The sequence below is a fragment of the Pungitius pungitius genome, chromosome 7, assembly GCF_949316345.1.
Source record: "Pungitius pungitius chromosome 7, fPunPun2.1, whole genome shotgun sequence".
NCBI classification, from domain to species: domain Eukaryota; kingdom Metazoa; phylum Chordata; class Actinopteri; order Perciformes; family Gasterosteidae; genus Pungitius; species Pungitius pungitius.
Window position 1 is genome coordinate 19,278,558 of NC_084906.1, and position 19,774 is coordinate 19,298,331.

General features: G+C 49.6%; 1 protein-coding gene across 4 annotated transcripts; it reads right to left on the reverse strand.

The window, feature by feature from the left end:
• Positions 1-573: 573 nt before the first annotated feature.
• On the reverse strand, positions 574-17,951 carry gatad2ab (GATA zinc finger domain containing 2Ab). Of its 4 annotated transcripts, none has more exons than XM_037469603.2 (11): positions 17,732-17,951; positions 7,228-7,539; positions 4,545-4,668; positions 4,333-4,464; positions 4,106-4,177; positions 3,903-4,019; positions 3,593-3,793; positions 2,460-2,709; positions 1,969-2,351; positions 1,639-1,864; positions 574-1,536 (listed from the first exon to the last, which is right to left on the reverse strand). In XM_037469603.2, exons 2-11 carry the CDS (start codon positions 7,524-7,526, stop codon positions 1,403-1,405), a joined length of 1,938 nt encoding a protein of 645 aa, XP_037325500.1. In that variant the 5' UTR covers positions 7,527-7,539; positions 17,732-17,951; the 3' UTR covers positions 574-1,402. The 4 variants fall into 4 exon arrangements, with proteins under 4 accessions (XP_037325500.1, XP_037325499.1, XP_037325498.2 ...); XM_037469602.2 differs by lacking the exon at positions 17,732-17,951 and adding an exon at positions 17,410-17,652; XM_037469601.2 differs by lacking the exon at positions 17,732-17,951 and adding an exon at positions 8,498-8,645 and having other exon boundaries at positions 4,333-4,461.
• Between the last annotated feature and the right edge of the window lie 1,823 nt (positions 17,952-19,774).

Below are 19,774 nucleotides of genomic sequence, written 5' to 3' on the forward strand. Positions count from 1 at the left end.
GCTGAAGCGCCTCACGAGGATGAATTTGTTCCATGGAGACGCTGGGACCGTCTGCACGTAGTCCACCAAACGCCAGCTCATCCTGTGCAGCTCCAACACCTTCATGATCAACACCAACAAGCTCCAGGCTGTGTGTGTGTGTGTGTGTGTGTGGGGGGGGGGGGGGGGGGGGGGGTGTTTGCATAACTACATTCTGAAAGCTGTCCAGCTTCTCTAGCGGGGAGGTTGGGGGCGGGCGTTAATCCATTTAAACCTGGGACAGAAGCGTATAATATATATATATATATATATATATATATATATCTTAACTTCCTAACATGACACTATAAATAAACCCAGAGACAGTTTGTCTACAGAAGAAAAATAATGCACCACAATCTATGACTAAAAGCAAAAACAATGTCACTAATATGACATTCCTCACACCCTCACGCCAGATACTTCTATCCACAGAGGGCTCAAATAAACACCTTCTAGCAGAAGGGATTCCATTTGGGCTCCACTAGTTCTTTGGAAGGGTTGTTTTTTTCCTCTCTTTTTTTTTTTTTACATTATTCAATACGAATAGTCCTCCAAACATAGTGTCTTTACACGAGTTAGTGACACCTTAAACTCTATTCTTCCTCTTTATCTTAGAAAAAAAACAAAGTATTTAAAAGTAGGCCACGACATGGAACCCAGCAGATGTAAAACCACCTCGACAGTAACATTAGCCTGTATATTCTGACCTCGAGAAGAGGCCACTTCCAAAGTATCAGGGAGCACAATATTCCAAACACAGTATATGACTCGCAGATGAAAAGACAGAAATCCCAACATTTAGCCGTACAAACCCCCCCCCCCCCCCCCCCCCCCCCCACGCGTCCACCTCCCTCCGGGGGTCCGAGCGCAGAAGTCCGGTGTCGATTGAGATCATTTTTAGTCCTTTGTTTTTTTTTCCTTTTTCTTTCTCCATTTTCTTTCTTTGTTTTTGCAAAGCTGAAGCAGTTATTGTGTCGTGGATGGTCCTCAAAGCTCCCCCCCCCCCCCCCCCCTGGTGAGGCCTTACCCGGGGGAGGGGTTCGACGTAAGGCGAGGAGGGTAATGGATAGGGGGCGGGGGTGGTTGTTTATTCCTTCCCACCTTGGATATTGGGGGATTATTTGTCTTTTGTAAGATTGTACGAGCCCATGTAGCCCCCACGTCCCTCCATCAGAGCTCAGGAACCTGAGCCGTCGTCCACTCAAGGACGGTAGCAAAAGAGCAGAAGGAACGACCTCCACCCCCCCCCCCCCCCCACAAAAGGACAACGCTGTTTGGACCAGAGGCAGAGTCCGCAGAAAGGATTAGAGTGATCATGAGAATGGCTGTTATTGATATTAGGGGGGGGGGGGGGGGGGGGTAATAGTTGTGACATATTGCTTTATTTCCATGTGTTGGCTGCCTGCGAGATGGAGCGGGAGGGAATCATGTCCAGCAGGTACTCCCGCTGGCGCTCCACGGCGGAGGTGGTCTTGTGGGCGGACAAGCTGGGGTTCACGTAGGCCATGGTCACACCTGTGAGGGGACGAACACATCGGGGGGGGGGGAGGGGTCAATGCGGTCTCACACACGCACAAACAGAGACAGAGAGAGAGAGGGCGTGCGAGGGGCGCTTACCCGCGTTGCCGCCGCTCTGCTTCCTCCAGGCGGTCACGTTGCCCTGGTTACTGCCGCCGGCGCTGACCTTGGCCCCCTGCTGCAGCGGGCGCGCCGCGGTGTGCTTGCCCGCCCTGCTGCCCAGCGCCGCCGCCGCCGCCATCGCGCTCTGCAGCTGGGAGGAGGAGGTGAAGGAGTGGGCCACGCCGCGGGCGCTCATCGACTGGATGTTGTGCGACATGTGACTCTGTGCGGGGGGGGGGGGGGGGGGGGACGACACATGAAACAGGGGGTTCATTGACGTGAAACCGGTGTGGGTCCATTCGCATCGCGATGAACGGCAGCGCTCACCTGCTTGTGGCCGTGGTGCGCCGGCACGGACCGGTGCTGCATGGAGGCCCGGCCGTGCTTGTACTGCTGGGACACCAGCACCTCGCCCTTGGACAGCGAGGGGGAGGAGGTGGACTTGGTGGAGGAGGACGAAGAGGACGCCGCCTGCTGGAGGATGCGCTGCTCGATCTCCTGCTCCTGCTGCAGGGCCTTGACGAAGGCCGCCTTCAGCCGGTTGGTGTGCTCGGCCTTCAGGGCCTTCTTCTGATTGGACGACATGCACTGGTCGCAGAGGACGGTGCCGGCCTTCTCCTTTCTCCAGCGGGAGGTGAAGTCTGTCCTGCACTGGGCGCACGTGTACGGCTCTTTGGGAATGCAACTGGCGATGGCTGCGCCCAGGTTACCTGAAACAGAAAAGCTCCTTCAGAGAACAGGTACGACACTCCAAGAGCACGGTTCTGCCCTGCAGCGCCTCCGAGCTAGCCAACGGAGGGGGGAAAAGGCGCACCCACCCCTGCCGTGCATCTCCAGAAGCTTTTGCACCACCTCCTCCAGCCCCAACAAGTAGATGAACTCATTGTTGGCCGCCGAGGGCAGGAAGTTGAACTCGGGGGCCGGGGGTTTGGGCGGCGGGATCTCCAGCAGCGTCTTCTCCAGCTGCTTGCGCAGGGCGAGCTTGGCTGCCGCCTGCCGGCTGGCCGGGGAGTCGTTGAGGTTGGAGTTGGGCGACACCGAAGAGCCTTTAAGGCTGGTCGGAGAGGCCTGGAGGCAAACACAACTCAATGTTAAACACCGTGGCGGTTGGCTGGTAAAGGTCCGTGCACGTCAACAACAACAGGTCCATATTTAATTGTGCAGCGCCGTCATGCATTTCAAGACATTTAGTCTTAGCTCACTTTCACTCTTGACTTCTTAGTTGTGGCAGATCAACAAAAAAAAAAAAAAATAGGGAAAACATACTCGCAAACATCTAATTTGGGGTGAATGTGGTTTAATCAATGGAGTGGTGTAGAGAATGTTTGAAGTGCGTGTGGGAGAATAAACGGCCTCTGACTGAAGAGGAAATGTAGTTTGTGAAAAGCTCAACACCAACAAACGTGGATTGAACCTTTTTGCAATACATTTGTCATTTTGTAATGAGATCATTACAGAGTCAAGGACAAAGCCCTGTGATTCTCGCCCTGTGTGTGTGTGTGTGTGTGTGTGTGTGTGTGTGTGTGTGTGTGTGTGTGTGTGTGTGTGTGTGTGTGTGTGAGAGAGAGAGAGAGAGAGAGAGATGCTGGGCTATTGCTAACAATGCTTCTGTGGGTTAATAATACAAACTCAAACGGCAACGTCACGAATGAAGCTTCAAACTAGGATCCTCCCACCTTCTCCAGCAGGGAAGTGTTACACTCTCTTTGGCAAAAATAACACAAACATGCGTATTTGTGTTAAGAGCAAACGAAAAGGAAGAGCCAGAGAAGTTGAATGAAGCGATTTGACACAGATGCTCTGCCCTCATCTTAAAGCTCGGCACTTAGAAAACCCACGTTGGATTCTCTTAGCCTTTCCTTCAGGTAAAAACAGTACGGCATCACGCGTAAATCCATTGGACCCTTTTAAACTCTGTCTCCAGATGAGTGTGTCATGGTGGTGTCTTCACCTGAGGGATGTTGACCAGGACATTATTGTTGGCCACGTTAGCCACCCGGATGAGTCCCTGCTGAATGATCCTCTGGCCCTGAACCTGGACATTGGGCACAGAGGCCCTGGGGGCCAGCAGGAGCGGCGGGGGCCCCGAGCCGCTGTGCTGATGCTGTTGCTGCCGTAGACTGGCTATCTGCTGGGGAGTCACTGCGATGGGCTGATGGGGGGGGGGGGGGGGTGAAGACGAAAAAACAGAAGTTAACAAGGAGCCCTCTCAGGTGAGTGCACTTGGTGCGTGGCAGCGGTTCAGAGCCCCTCCCACTAACCTGGGCCCCTCGGACCAGGGGAGGCATGACGATCTGAGAGTTTTGTTTGGACGGCATGTGTTGCCCTCCCCGCACCAAAGGGGGAGGGATCACCGTGCCCGAGCTCCGACCGGTCACCTGTGAACACAGCACGGAACATTGGATCAGACGGGAGCGCCCGGTGACTCGAGGTCGGACTCTGTGAGCGGCGGAGCTGCAGCTACCTGGAGGGGCCCTTTGCTGGATGTGATGCTACCTCTCACGAGAGGAGGAGGAGTGGCTGCAGAGCCACCCAACTGGACATGAGGGGGAGCACAACATTACTCCCAAAACATGACATGTAGCTGAAGAAACCAATACGCATTTATTACGTTTTAAGAAATCTAGGAACGTAACAGCAGATACAAAGATTCCTGCCGATGCTTCCATGAGCTCCATCTGTGGGCTTTACCTTCTGCACATTGCTCTCCTTCTGGATCTGGCTCTGTCGTAGTTTCTTGAGCAGCACCAGCTTGGCCTCCTGGAGTCGCAGTTCCTCCTTCAGCTGTTTGATGACTCGCTCCCTCTCCTCAGGAGAACTCTGCTACGGACACCACATCGGGTAAAGTTAGCGGCCGTTGGTCCACAGTAACACCGTGGTCCAAAGAGGTCGTCTTCTCCTACCATGAGCTTATCGGTGTCGGCCTTGGAGAAGCCGTGGCCGTTCATGAGAGGGCTGGACGACTCGTTGTCCGACAGCACGATGACGTCATCCGGCGACGCCGGCTGCCGCTCGCTCTTCACGTCGCTGAGGGGAGAATTGAGGGATTTCAGAGAACTGTTCTGCCTCCCGGCCAGCAGATGGCGGCGTGCAACAATGACTTCACCCAGCCGCTGTGGTGCAAGTGTGTGCCGGGACACACAAGAAGACAAGAGCCAGGAGATCAATAATGGAGTAATGGCGGACGCGGGGGAGAGAGAGCGCAACCAACCATTACGCAGCGTCACACAAAACAGACTTCCTGCCCTCTTCCTCGCCGCCGACACGGCCGACAACATGTCAACCAAAGGGCAACGCAACAGAAGAAAAGACTTAAAGCCTTTGATAAAACGATAAGTGGCTTTTGCCCGAGGACTCAGCGGAACAAAGGGCCACTAGTGGCGACCTGCGTAGGCCTCCCTCCTGGGAGGGGTGGAGATTAGAAGTAAAGGGTCGGTTGTCATTTTTTTTTTTGGCGGGTGGGGGGGAGGGGGGGGGGGAGACAGAACAGCCTCTTTCACAGCGGGGGTCCCGTGAGCTCTAGTCGCTCGCTGCGTTAGAAAAAAGGAAACCCGAGCGGCATGGCGACCAGCCGCAGTACAGGGCGATCCTCTGCGGGATTTATGATGCCGTCACGCAAGAATCCGCCATGTGAAGCTGAGTGGCAGGCCCAGTGTGCCTCCGACGCGGGGGCCTCGCCCCTCCCCTGCCTCCTCGGCGAGGCCTGTGGCCTAGCCGAGGAGGCACAGCCTGGGCCTCGCCTCTGCCCTCCCTCCCTCCCAGCTGCCGACGCCGGAGTCACAAGCGGAGCTGGAGACACTGGGGAGGGTGACAGTGGGGGGGGGGGGGGGGGGGATGCATGGCCCGGAGCCAACCTATTGTGTACACACTCGCTCTCACTCACTCACTCACTCCTTCACAGGTCCCCTCCCCCACCCGTGCTTACTTGTTCATCTTCTGTTCGCCTGCTCACTGACTCAGTTCTTCGCACCTTTGCACGCTCCTGTCCCCCCCCCCCTCCCCCGCACACAAGTCTCTGCTATCGTTTCGATTCTCGCAACAGCTGTGCAACGGTTCCCCTCCACAGAGACGCTTGGTTCAGAAGGGTCTGTGTTCTCTGCCGATAGCCTTGTGGTTTACGCTCACATCGGGAGACTTTCTGCAGACAAGCAATCACAACATGAACCGCAACAAACTACTGTTTACCGTTTTTACCGTTTTTACTTTTTACACGTCGTTGATGCCTCTCACTTCCTGGAAAGGAAGATGTTTCCGATAACAGTATCTAAAAAAGCCTCCGATACGGCCATAAACGCCGGGTATCTGTGTCTATGCGCCAACCTGCTCCCACGTTATCAGATCATTTACCGACCCTATTTTCTGCACAAACTAGTGCTACACACCTGTGGCACATTCTAGTTTTTTCTGTTCATTAAAGTTCTGACTGATCTGCTCTCATGCCCGTTCCCGAGGTTCACGCTGCTTTGCATGTAAACCATGACGAGTGAAGAGCTTCATCGTCTTTGCTTGGGACTGCTGCTGCTGCTCTATATCCACCAGCTTAACGACACACAGCAGCTTGGTTACGCAAGCTGCCAGAACTTCTGCATGCCTCGGCTTCCCACCGGCACGACTACGGGACTGCTGAATCAGTCATTAGGCGCAGGGAGGTTGTCCTCAGGTCCAAATTTTCTAAAACGACATGAGCCCGTTGACTCAAAAAGAGTGTATTCAAACAGTGACATATTTATTCAAATGTACACAAAGCATGCAAAACAGCAGGAAGGAGTAACACCGGCGGGTCTGCAGGTCGTCTTGCGGCGCATTTCAGTGACGGTTTTACAAGCCGGGCCCCGGGAAACAGAGTCTTCTGCAAACAACAATAAGGTAGTCACCTCTGCGGTGAGAGAGCGCGCGAACACATGCTGAGGGTTAAACAGGGTGGGGGGGGGGGCAAAGGTCATCCCGCAAACGGGGCCAACGCGCTCCGAGCTGAATCCCCTCTCTGTTCAGCTTTAACCACCGCCTCACGTCGGCGTGCATCTATCGGCCTTTACCAAACGCGCCACAGGACATCAGACATTTTCTCTGTGTGGTCATGTGACACGCCCACCTCCCCCTCCTTCCTCCAACGGCTCCTTCCAATGTGGAAACCATGGCAACGGCCAGTTGGAACCAGTTTGTGACACGTTGCCTTCATTTTGTGTGAAGTGCGAGGCAGAGTTCAGGTGCTGCCGAGGGAGAAAATGGAGCCTCAAACTTCACAAAATGGGGGCAGGCTGCCGACGACCACACGGCGACTTCCTGTGCGGCTCCCGTCAGACCACTTGCTGGTGCAAAGTTAAGAGACAAAACCAAAAAACTCCAGCTGAGACAAACGCTCAGGCGCAAACCGCGCATGCAAGCGTGAAAGCCAGTGCCTGGAGTACATAAATAATCCTCGGAACAAGTTTTCAAACAAACTCCTGCGCAAACATGCACAGAAATATTTTGGCCTCAGTTGACCGCTTGTGTGAAGCCCGGCTCGCCATTCACACCCCCCTCCTCTTTTTGCCATGGTCAGGCCTCGATAATGAGACACCAACGGCTCTTTCTCCCTCCTCTCACCTCTTGGACGTGCTCATGTCGACCGGCTCGTCTCCGGTCGGCACCTCCACTTTGATGGTGGCCTTCACCTCCCCAGCTTTTGGGAGGCCGGCCGGCACCTTGGCGGCGTGCTCGCTGCTCAGCTTGTCGCCCTCGTCTCCGGACCCCGCCGCGGCCGGGAGGGGGGCCCCCGTCGCGTCGCCCTTCTCCAGCTTGACCCGCTTGCTGTCCGGGTCCTCGGGGGAATCCAGGGGAGCCACGTGGTCCTTCTCCAGAGCCCGCTTCTGGCTGCGCGTTTGACGCACCGCCTCCTCTGACATGGCTGCGCTCACCCTGGGGAGACGCAGGGGACGGTTAGGGTGCAGTAAGACGCCGTAAACAAGCAGAAGCGGCTACCTCGGGGCTGTGAGTGGAGTCAAATGAGATGGCACAGTACCGGTTTGCACAGTAAACGGATATAAATAATTCATTCATCATTAAGGTAGAGGTTTTACCGAGTGGGAAAAAAAGGGTAGCAGCGCAGTGTGTGTGTATATACAGTTTATTAGTAGGTAAATAAATGCTTCGACTCCTCAAAAACTAATTACCATCACCAGCATAGTATTCTTTAGCAACTTGTGAAGTGAACCTTGCCGACGTAAGATTAGGACCAAGCAGGCATGAAGTAAACAATGTAGCATCCATTACAGAAGCAATGAAATCTCAATAATATAGAAAAGAGTCAAAACTAAAGGGCTGCATTTCCAGCTGTACGGGGCCACGGGGAGAGGGAAGCTACAGAGGAAGCTAAAGGACATCTACAATGTCAAGGTTTAGGATGACACTTATATTTTTTCCCATTATTCCCATATAAAGAACTTTTTATATCACATTTCATTCCAGCCTAATAGAGAGGCCCTGAATGTGATCGTGAAACACAAACATCACTGGATTTACAAACCAAACATGGGCCATGAGTCCATAAATGATCCCCCTTAAAAAAGCTTTTTTTTTTTTTTAGTTATGTCCGTATACATGGCCATGCCAGCGCACCAGATGCTGACCCAAATCTCACTCAGTACCAGCAGCGGATCGAGAGACCACTTGGATTTCTGGGAAAACATATTACACAGCAGAATAAGGGCCACACAGAGCAAACCAATGTAGGACATGCACTCATTATGGAACAGGCAGACTCTCACAAACACCACTTTCATAATAAATGAAAACGACAACAATAATAAGATGAGTGCAAGTCGACCACAAAAATGAATCCGATATGGTAGTGGAGGATTTGGGGCCAAATACAGACCATAACAGATCATATTGTGCATCTGATTCAGAGAGCTGACTCGAGGTCTCCATCGTCCCACGTGACATCATCACTGCTCCACATGCCCTCATCCAAAGATTCCACGAGAGAAACATACAGCGCTTCCCCGAAAAACCGGTTCAGACTGGTTGAGAGAGAGAGAGAAGACGCAGGTTTAACCCCTGGAGGGACAGAGCGGCCGAAGGGAGGGAGACTGAGAGGACACAGGCACGTCCCACGCGGGGAGGGACGGAGGAGGGGCCTGGGATTGCTTTGTCTTCGGACATCTCAAAACATGTCCGACAGACCACTTGTGTGTGTGGGGGGGGGGGGGGGGGGCGTTTGGGGCGTGGACGCATCAAGCGACGTGGCTAACCTCCGTCGCTATCAGGAGTCAGACCTTCAGATGCATATCTCGAGGGTTTCTCTGCAGACTTTAAACGCTTTTTTCACAGTGAGACTCTAACACACACATCCACCGTAAAGCAACGCATGGAGAGAACAGCAAAGTGAGGTGGGAAAGCAAATCTGCAATATCAACAACTAGCCATCTGCCGTAGGGTTGCAGTTTGTTTTCACTGAACCAGTGTCCCAAGTTCTTTTTTTTTTTTTCTTCTTCCACCTTCACTGGAGATAACACACAGGCCTCCTTGACACTTAGCATCTCTTAGGCCAACATGTTGCAAACCAAAACCTCCCAGGTGACACAACTACAACACAGCAAAAACACTCAGGTGTGCGTTTGCTCGTGGAGACCTGAACGCTCTCCCTGTGGGACACAAGGACAGATCTCGTCCCCCCCCCCCCCCCCCCGCGGTACCGGCCGTGGACACTGAGGCCAAGTGTCCGCCAGAGACAACAGTGGGTGGTTACGACGACGCAGACAAACACACAGCTTCAGAACCCGAGGCTGCGTCCGTGTGGCAGTGGACCGAGTCGTGAACAAAGTGTCTCAAACTCTTCGGGAGGACACAGGGTGGGGTGGGGGGTGGGGTGGGGGGGCGCGACCGTGGCTGCTAGCTTTCAGGTCCGGCGACACGGCGGCTTCCTTTGTCCCGGGAGAGACGGTTGCCATTGTGACTCCAGTGATTCATGCGCTGGAAGCGCGGCTGCTAAGCAACGCGTGCGGAACACCGAATTAAGCCGTTGTTCGTGCATGTGCGGTGATTGCGGGTGTTGTGCGCAGCACTCGAGGGTAACCCGGGGACTTGTGCGCTGGCTCCGATTGTCGCGTCACACTTGATTTCACCAGGGCTTTTAGTGAAGGGAGCCCATTGTCTATTGAAAGCCTTGATTCTACAAAAGGAGCCCAGAGATGTGTGATCCGAGGTCACTCGCAACCTCCAGGTTATCTGAGACTAGCTTATCAGGGCCGTTAAAATGTAATTCCATCACATCAGCCACTTTGATACTTTTGTCGCCAATTCAGTTCAGACGTCAATTTCGATCGAAATTGGACATCGGGAACTTGTATTCCGTGGACAGGCAATCAGCCGAAGAAAGCTCCACACTCGGTGCTTGTGGCATTCCTGCCAGATCCACTGCTCCCAGAGCTGCACCCATCCAGCGTGTAAAACCAAATGAAACTGACACTACAATCGCACGGACAAACCCGACTTGTCCACCATGAAGCCCACAGGGAGCTACCGCTAGCCCCCCCCACCTCCACCCTTTGGGCCCGGCGCAGTGCTGCCTCTGCATCTCCACAATTGTCTGATCAGAGGACCGCTCCGGTATCGGTTTCACGCCATCGGGTCCTCCAGCCTCGTCGCATTACACTCCTTTGATTTACGAGAGAGAGACACACACACACACACACACACACACACACACACACACACACACACACACACACACACACACACACACACACACACACACACACACACACACACACACACACACACACACACACACACACACACACACACACACACACACACACACACACACACACACACACGCGGGGCGGTGGTGTGGGGGGGAAGGGGGGGGGGGGGGGGGGGGCATGCAGTCGAGGCCCAGGCTCAGGTTACAGGAAATGCTGGCCTTTTCTAGAATCAGGTTCAGAAACCGCCTGCTCCCGAAACGAGAACACGTGACGCTCTTCCTGTTGATTTTGGATGTGCGTTTTATCTGCATGGCGCGCTTCCAGCTTATGGAAGGAAATTCAAGCAGAGTTGAAGCAGAGCCCTCCAGGAGATACGTCACATGAAGGCCTACGCATAAAATTGGTGACACATTGAGCAAACATTCGCTACACTGGTTGCAACATCACATTTAAAAAAAAAAAAAAAAAGGCAGGAACCCAGGGCTCACTTTTGGGTTGCTTGAGTTGCTGAACCTGAAAATCCAATCACCATTTCTGGTGACCTTATTGCCCGAGTAGTTACGGTGCGATGCGTGTCATCGTAAGAATGAAAGTGTGGCATGACGTGTCATGTTGTGCATGTTTGTTTGGGCTGTAGGATGTGCAGCGCCGCCTAGATGTTACCAGCGCTACAAAACGTTTAAAAGAGATTCCGTTGGGCTGCGGTTCTTTCCGTTTGCTGTCCATTCTGTGCGGAAAAAGCGGTTGCCACTTAGTCTCACCTGATGAAGATACATCACTCTGAAATGCAAATGCATTACTGCATCACAACGGCAAAAGAAAATGGCGAAAGGGAGAGAAGGAGAGCAGGCGATTGCCGCCGGTGATTAGTGATCTGTGTCTGCTCCTCCCGGGAGACCGTGGAGGAGGAGGAGGAGGAGGAGTACTCGCATGTCCCTCTCGTTTTCTTCAGAATAATAAGGCCTAAGGGCAAAGCTGGTCTTGCATCAAAACAAAAGGCGAGGGGTGTTTCCACTGCCCATTGAAACTAATTAAAAGGTTCTTTAAAAAAGGTTTGTACCAAGCAGTCTAATTTACTAAAGAGTAACTGCATCCAAAGCACGCCGGCTCAAAAATCGATGCTCTTAATAAAGTGCCGTTTACCTTCCCGGGCTGCATGTGCTAAAATTAGGCTTCTTAAAATACAATGTGGTCATGTGACGTGCAGTGCAGCCGGATAGGATGCAGAATAAAATGCTATTGCCCGAACGAACAAGGAAATCTTGTGACCTCGACTGACACGAGACTTAGTTCATCGAGAGCCGATCAATGGCAAAAGGCGCGCGCCCCCCCCCCCCCCCCCTCCAAGCAGCACGAAGGGCTCTCGTCTCCAACCCTGCAATCATCTCCCCACTGGGACCGGACCCAGCCAGCCAACACATTAACAGCCATTTGAAAAAAATACTCAGGCTTTTCAACGGTGTCCTTGGGGTTCAATGAGAGGCGGAAACAACAATTATTTCACAATTACAATAAAAGAAATGCTTATTGGATTATATTGGCCAATAAAAAGACTTTTTCCCCTGCATGGGTGAGCTAACGTGCTTCTTGTAATATTGAATCAACTCAAACGAGGCGATAGTGATCTTAAATTCAAGATGATTATTTACTACTCATCGCCACAGAGGTTACTTCCACTTCCTTTAATCGTATTTAATCATACTTATAAAAATGGTTTTATAATTACAAAGCCAAGCTTCCCCCCCACCCCCCCCCCCCTGGCACATCGCCTAATTAGAAGAAAAATAAAATCGGACTACCTATGCTAATCTGTGCTCACCGAACTAGGAGTGGGGGCAGGGACTTGCTGAGGTGGTGCCATAGTTGGGGGAGGGAGAAGGGTGCAGAGCGCATGTGGTTAGCCGAGCCATAATAAAACTGTACCCAAGTGAAAAATACTCTTCCTTGTCTTCTCCTTCACTCCTTCTACCCCTCCCTGCCTCACACACTCCCCTCCTCCTCCTCCTGAGTTGTTCTGCTGTGGGCTCGGCCAGCCCAGAGTGTGTGCGTGTGTGTGTGTGTGTGTGTGTGTGTGTGTGTGTGTGTGTGTGTGTGTGTGTGTGTGTGTGTGTGTGTGTGTGTGTGTGTGTGTGTGTGTGTGTGCGCGCGCTCCTACTGGTTGTGTCCCGAACGCCAAGGGTTAAGCCCCTGCCATTTTAACGCCACTGACAGATCAGACCATTAGGGTGTTACCTAACAAAATGGAAGCCTTTAACCCTGAATCTGCCAGGCTGCCTCTGTGTGTGTGTGTGTGTGTGTGTGTGTGTGTGTGTGTGTGTGTGTGTGTGTGCGAGGAGCTAGAGAGAGCCTGGGCCACACATAGTGTCTCTATGTATGCGCATGTATCCACCTGGATTCTCCCTCAGCAACGTGACAACGACAACAGCAATAAGCCCCGGAAATGAAACCAGACTTTTGGGCACAAGCACTTATGAATGCGTGACCAGACAGCCACGTTAAAAAAAAAACACACACACTAATGTCATGACACAACTAATGACACTCTGTTAGAGGATTAACCAAAGGGGAGGCGGTACTCAGAATTTAATGTTTGGTAGGTCACTTGACCCTTCAGGTCACTTGATTTACAATTGAGGAAAGAAAAATGTTGGCAAAAAAATTATTAAAACGTTCACCAACGAATGATTGGCCATAATTCTTACTGCAAAATAGGGATAAGGAAAAAAGGCATTTAAAAAATAAATAAATCAAATGGTCACACCCACTGGGCTAACAAACTAGCATCCTACGGCGCTATGGCAACACATTTCCAGTTAACTTGCGCTCTAGAATTGATCCACTGGGCTTGTTGTGACCCAACTGTTTGGGACACATGTCCTACGGACAGAATGTTGCACACCGAACAGAACGGTTTGGGACGAACACTAACGCACGGCGTAGAGAAACACGTGCAATGCATAAACGCCCTCGGTGGTGTTTCGAGTAATTCAACGTGACTTGATTTACTGACCACGGATTGACACAAAGAATGTGTAGATCGTGGCGTTCTTCAGCAACTTGGAATCACCAGTGAACCGTCTCCCGCAGCGTGCAGCCTAAAAAAAAAAAATCAATGGATACGCTTTCAAACACAAATGTTTACTCGCTATAATGGACGGGGATAATCTCCAATTCCAGCCAAATTGCTTCCAAATGGTTACTCCATAATCCTATAAAACCAGAAGCACGTACCCACATGCAGGCTGGAGGGCCAGGACACAAGCAGACTGCTATCAGATTACATTTCTCAGAAAGGGATGGTGGCAGGAAGTGACCAGAGTAGGGAGAGGGGGCGGGGGGGGGGGGAAATGGTGCAAAGAAATACTGTGTACCTTGTGTAACCAGGAGCTGAGCACGTCAGCAGCGCACCACAACTGGGAAAAGTAGGTCACACATTTTTTAATTAAGTTGCCAATCATGACTTTCGGGTCATCCTCTTCAGTAATGGTTGGAACAGAGAATTAAAGTGATCAGCAGGAGACATCAGATATGAAAAAAAAAGTTTTTTTTAAACAATCTGATGCACAAACGCGTAGTAATTGGAAATTAACTACTTGCCAATAGAAGCTAGGGTCGCCTGGTCTTTTCTTTTGTTTTTAAGTTAAATTTGTGAAAATCTTTGCTGTTGGAGGACACCCACAATCATTAAATAAAACAGCAATGCTGTATAATTACGTTCAAACGACAATCCGTGGCACAAGATGAGCCTTTAAATGGGCCAACCCCAAATCACCATGGGTGTGTCCAAGTTCCTATTGTACCTGTCAGCACACGCAACAGTAATGTCATGGATGTATGAACACAACTCCTCCACATTTCAAAATTCCACTCTCAAAAATGTCAGTTTGGGGTTTTTAATTCCACTTCTTGAAATCCACATGAACGCGTTGATTAGATCTGCAGCACAGCGAGAAAGAAAATGAGTCGCTCATTAAAGCTGGTTTGCCCGTTTCCTTTTTCCAAAACCGGGGTGACGAGCAGCAGGAGTAAATGACAGGAGTCGAGTTTCCACTTAAACAAAATGATGATTAGTAATCAGAGAATATGAGGTTGAAAACGTATTCTCTGGTCTGCAGTTCTTTATCAAGAAGGAAACTACGAGATTTATTCAGTGACCTTTCCGACCTTGAGTGGCAGTAGTTTTTTTTTTTTTTTAAAGCCCCTAACTTCACCTATTTTACATGCAGCATCAGCATGAAACAATGATATGTGCCATCATAACAGCAACAACTGGACACAATTGGTAAACAGAGTCATTTTCCCCTCAAGGCCACACGACAGGCGCCTGGATGATGGACTCTTCCAATGGATTTTTGGGCCCGTGTGGATGACTGTCTGCTTCAAGAATGAAAATTCAGGTCCTTCATTTCCTCATCTAGGGCGAGATGGCGGAAGACAACTAATGGCATGTGCCAAACCTTTCCCAGAAATGGACGACTAGTTCAGGAGTTTTTTTTTTCCACTTCATCTCGCGTGACAACATAAAACAAACGAACCCAGCCTTTTACATCAGCCATCCACTTAGCAAGCGTTCAATTACATTTATTTAAACCAGCATCCAAATGTTACGTTCATCAAGCTACCGTGTTAACTAGCCACTTCCAGCCAAAGTCGGTCTTTGGTGGTTAATGCCTCAGCATGGCTTGACGTGCTCATTGCGCAACAACCTGTGCGCCCACTATGAGCTACGCCAACAGAAAAGTGTCTTGAGCCTCATTGCGGTCATCATAAACTGTATGAAAATACGTGCACTGATAAACGCTCACACAATCCACCGGAACCAGTCATGTGGCACGAGTGCCTCGACACCAGTTACCCGTCCAAGTTGCCATGTTCGGTAACTGGCCGTTTGGCCGGAATCCAGGACTTGGTTAACGAACTGGTAATGCATGTGAGTGATCAAATAATACGATTGTTTCAGGGCTTTAGTGCAGCTGTGCACTAAGGGGAAACCCAAACACAGAGTATTTCATTGGGCATTATGTGATTGCTGCAATGAGCTGGTTTTAACTCAAAGTACATTGGTATGTAGTGAACCTAATATTTGTTATGGTTATATTCATGAAAGATCAGGCTCAACTCATCATTCCAAACGTACCTCTCACAGAGAGGTTGGTCACGCTGTTAACACGTATGCTTGAGTCAATATGAAGTCCAACAGGACAAACAAGAAACTGTTCAGTCAGCCAAAACCCTGAAGAATTGCTCCCCTTCGGCTGCATGGATCGCCCGAGACCTTAAGGTGGGACACAGCGGCCTCAAAAAACTACTCCCGTTCTCTGCCATTTGATGCAAACAGTGAAACGGGCAGGGAGGGTTAGCCATTGTGTCCTCTCTTTTCACTCCCAGCTTCTCGGTGCCGGACCATTACCATCCCTCCCATTTACTAGTTCTCCCTCCCCTGGCTGCCGTTGCCTCATTCCAGATGTTTTGGATCTGGAACTTTATCCTCAAGGGGGATTCAACATCATCTTTAGTCTCTGTGCGCATGTTGTCCATGTCTCCCCCCCATCTATGCCCTTGTGTGCATATGGCTGTGAGTGTGTGTTTTGTGGGGGTGGGAATAGATAGAAATTCAAAAGGACTATTGCTTAAATTGTAATGTAAAATAGAAATAGAAAATAGAAAATAAGAAATATAAATATACATATGAGTAAACTCAATGAGCAAGGGGCCCTTCAGTCCGTGAAATAACAAAACCTGGTGTGAGTTGGAAAATAAGATGTGTCATCAAAACGTTTCAGTCTTGATCGAGCGGAATGAAGGAGTGGATTTGGAGTCGTGTCTGTGCAGTCAGGGTTTTTCACAGGAGGCACCGCTCCTCTGGTTAATCCAGGGCCAATCATAAAATGCACAGCGACACATGCAGCCCCCCCCCCATCACTAGCCAAGGGTGCCACCCTACTTCCTCTAAAAAGGGACATGGGCACTTGTCTAGTTGGGATATACAGTGCTGTAAATCGTCCTAAACGCACCTCAAAGACAGGTGAACAGAAAACACATTTGAACGGACCTCTCATTAACAACGTGACCCAAGGTTCACAGCCAGCCTGCTGGTGAAAATAGATCCTCAAACGCCACACTACACACTTAACAAAGCTTATTAAGTCAAACGTATCTCACAAGTCACGTGATATTATCCCATCACATCAATGCCTTCGAGTGCTGGACCGGAAGTGAACGGCGTAGTGGGTGTCTGAGCATGCCCTTAGACTTCAGCACAAGACACCTCTTTACAGTAATAAAGTGACGGATTTTTTCTTATTTTCCTCAAACATTTGGTGTTCTGGTGGAGACGCGTAGTAGGCGTTTGCTGGTCTGTGGTCTGGCGTGGGTCGATCGCTACCACTCTCACACACACACACACAACCCGACGGAGGCACCGCCGTCCACCATTACGCCTCCATAAAAAAAGGCTTTTCACGGTTGAGCTAATCTGACAAAGTTCTGAGATCAGTGGCTGATGAAGCCATAATCACGGCCATCCACGGCCGGGAACCGTCGGCTTAGCGACGACCGGCGATGATACTGGTTATCGTGTTCGGGAACTTTCGTGACCCAACTTTTGCCAAAAAAATACCTTTCTTAATTTCCAATTAACCCATCAACAACAACAAGCTACCCCGTGCTAACGTTAACTCGCCAACAACAACCTGTCCATTTGTCCGGCTGCGAGTGGGCTAGCCGACGCGAGCTAACGTCGTTATTGCGGGTTACGGAGATTTACGGGAAAGTCGCCGAACAACGGTTAAAGAACGGTCTGCGTGTTGCGATAAGTTAGCTCCGAGGTCAGTGCGCGTCCAAAATAGCGACACGCGACAAGACAATGAAACCGACCCCATCCCAGCTAAAGTGTTGAGGGGCTAGCTAGCGAGCTAAGTTAGCCCGCTAACGCTAACTCCCTGGACACTCGGCTGCCCCAGACAAGACAGTCGCCTAAACGTATTCACCCGTAATGAAGCGTTAATTGCATTCGGAGACACAACTGTTCCGTCACGGAGTCCCGTGGCGCAATGAGGGTTAAACAGAAATAATATCTTACATTATATCGCACTATCGGTGCATCCCTGTACAAGTTAACCGGGGGAGAAGTTTGTTTGAATATTTCCCGACTTTAGAGGCGGTTTGTCCTCGGCGGTCCGTGCTCGCTAGGTGTATGCGTGTAGCCGAGCGACACACAAACCTTGCACGTTAGCTTAGGCTATGCTAGTTAGCTTAACTTAACGTTAGCAGCGCTAACGCCGACAGAGGAAGAAGAAGAAGACGGAAGAAAAAAAGAAAACTCCACTTCGGCGTAATAATAGAGCTAATTGAAAATTTAAATATCGGATTAGTTAACGCGAGGACGTAAAGCGTGGACTTACGAAGTCTTAGAGGATGCTTGGCCGAGTTTCGCCCCACGCGATGTTCAGATGTTTGATGTTAGTAATGCGGTGGCTTCGGTGTAAAAAAAAAAAAAATCCCGGGGATCCCCTCTCTGCTGCCCGCTGCCACTCCGGCTGATAATGTAACGAGCCACCGCGGACGGCGTCATGCTGCGTTCACACACACCTCGGAAATGTTGCAACCGCCCACTGCTGGGCCGCGAGGAGAAATGTTGCGTTTGGAAGAAGACGGAAGAACCAGCACATGTAGTATAAATTAAAAAAAAGGGGGAGGACAAGTATTTTATAGCAACTTTAAAGTACTAACAAAGAAAGTAGCCAACACAGGTAATTAAACACCAGAGTTTAATACAGTTATTGTCTGCTACTCATTGACTTTGTTGGGTCTTATTCATCTAACAATGAAGTGCTTTCTTGTAACAGAAACGTGTGTGTGAGAAACTGCTTCAACTCCAAGAATATGAAATAAAGATTTCAAATACTACAATTAGCCATACTTGGTTAGCTTCTCCAAACGTACGCTCCTAACAGTACTCACTTCGACACCGCAACTCCTGATACGGAAACAAAGGTAAACATTTTAAACAAGTCCTGCTAATTCGACCCTTATGTCATTATAGATGTTGTACCTTCTATCCTTCTATCTCTTATCACATAGTCAGTCCCTGCGTTTAGGTTTCACTTTTAAGTCCCCCTTTTCCCATCACCACTAGATCCCCTCTTCAAAGCATCACACTGGTCATCTTGAATTTGGTGCACATTATAACAAATGAGTAAAAGTGATTCATAAACCTTTATTACCATTATGTTGAACATAAATGTGTGTGTGTGTGTGTGTGTGTGTGTGTGTGTGTGTGTGTGTGTGTGTGTGTGTGTGTATATAGGTTTCAGTTACAACACAGCGATTGAGTTTTTCTCACTTTGAATTGTTTGTATGAAAATAAATTCTGCATGACTATTTACGCTGGATATACATGAAATGCCAGTTGAGGCAGAACATAATTCATTAATTGCCAAGGAGACGTTACTGTAGATCTGTCTCCATGACAACAGGATCAATGGATACTAGATACTACATCTGCTATTCGGAGTCCAGTGTCAAACTTAATTGCTGTGGTCATCATCTCTTGCTGAGATGTTGTTGTATGACCGCCCTGCTGATTTTCACAGTACTCTCTGCCCCGAAAGGGTTCAGGTCAGGAGGGGGGGTGGTGCAGAAGGTACGTGGTCCTTTCACACTGTGGGTCCTCGAGTGGATTCTTTAACTGTCTACTCCTTTGTCATATTCCACTACTTCTTCATATTGGTTGGTTGAATAATACTCTCATAACAGACAGTCAAGTGACACAACTCAAGAGCCAGTCTATGAGACAGCTTTGCTAAATGCAAATAAGTCGGATCAAATACTCCTTTTGAAAAGCACCAACTCATCATTTTTTGATTTGACTTAAAATGATACAAATGTGTAACTGTTGTGTTTCCACCCACACATGTTAACATAGCACGTGTATTCCCCTCTTGAAGTGCTAAGTTATGTTCTATTCATAAAGGGAAATTTAATACAGCATGTATCACAAAAATGAAGATTTGTCCATATTTCGCCAAAAGAATAACCTTAGAATTGTATGCATGCAAACCCATGTGAGGACTCTAGCGCCACCTACAGGTAACATCAGCACCACTGATTAAAACTATCTCAAAGCCTTCAGGATTTACTCCTTTTTATTTCTATTGCCATTTACTCATTAATCTAAATTTTTCTCCACTAAACATTAACACTTAAAGAAACCTCAACCTTTAAAATCAGTACATTACACTGTATTCAATCATATTTTTTATTGGAAAATTATTGAAAACAATGTAAGCATTAAAAACAAAGGCATTGGATAGAATATGGCTAGTACTCAAGCTTAAACCGTGTCCTTACAGAGTGCCTTAAATACCAAGCAGAGATTTCTACACAGGATAGCTAAAAATACATATCACACTTTACTAAATTGCCTTTATAAAATGTCACTGTAC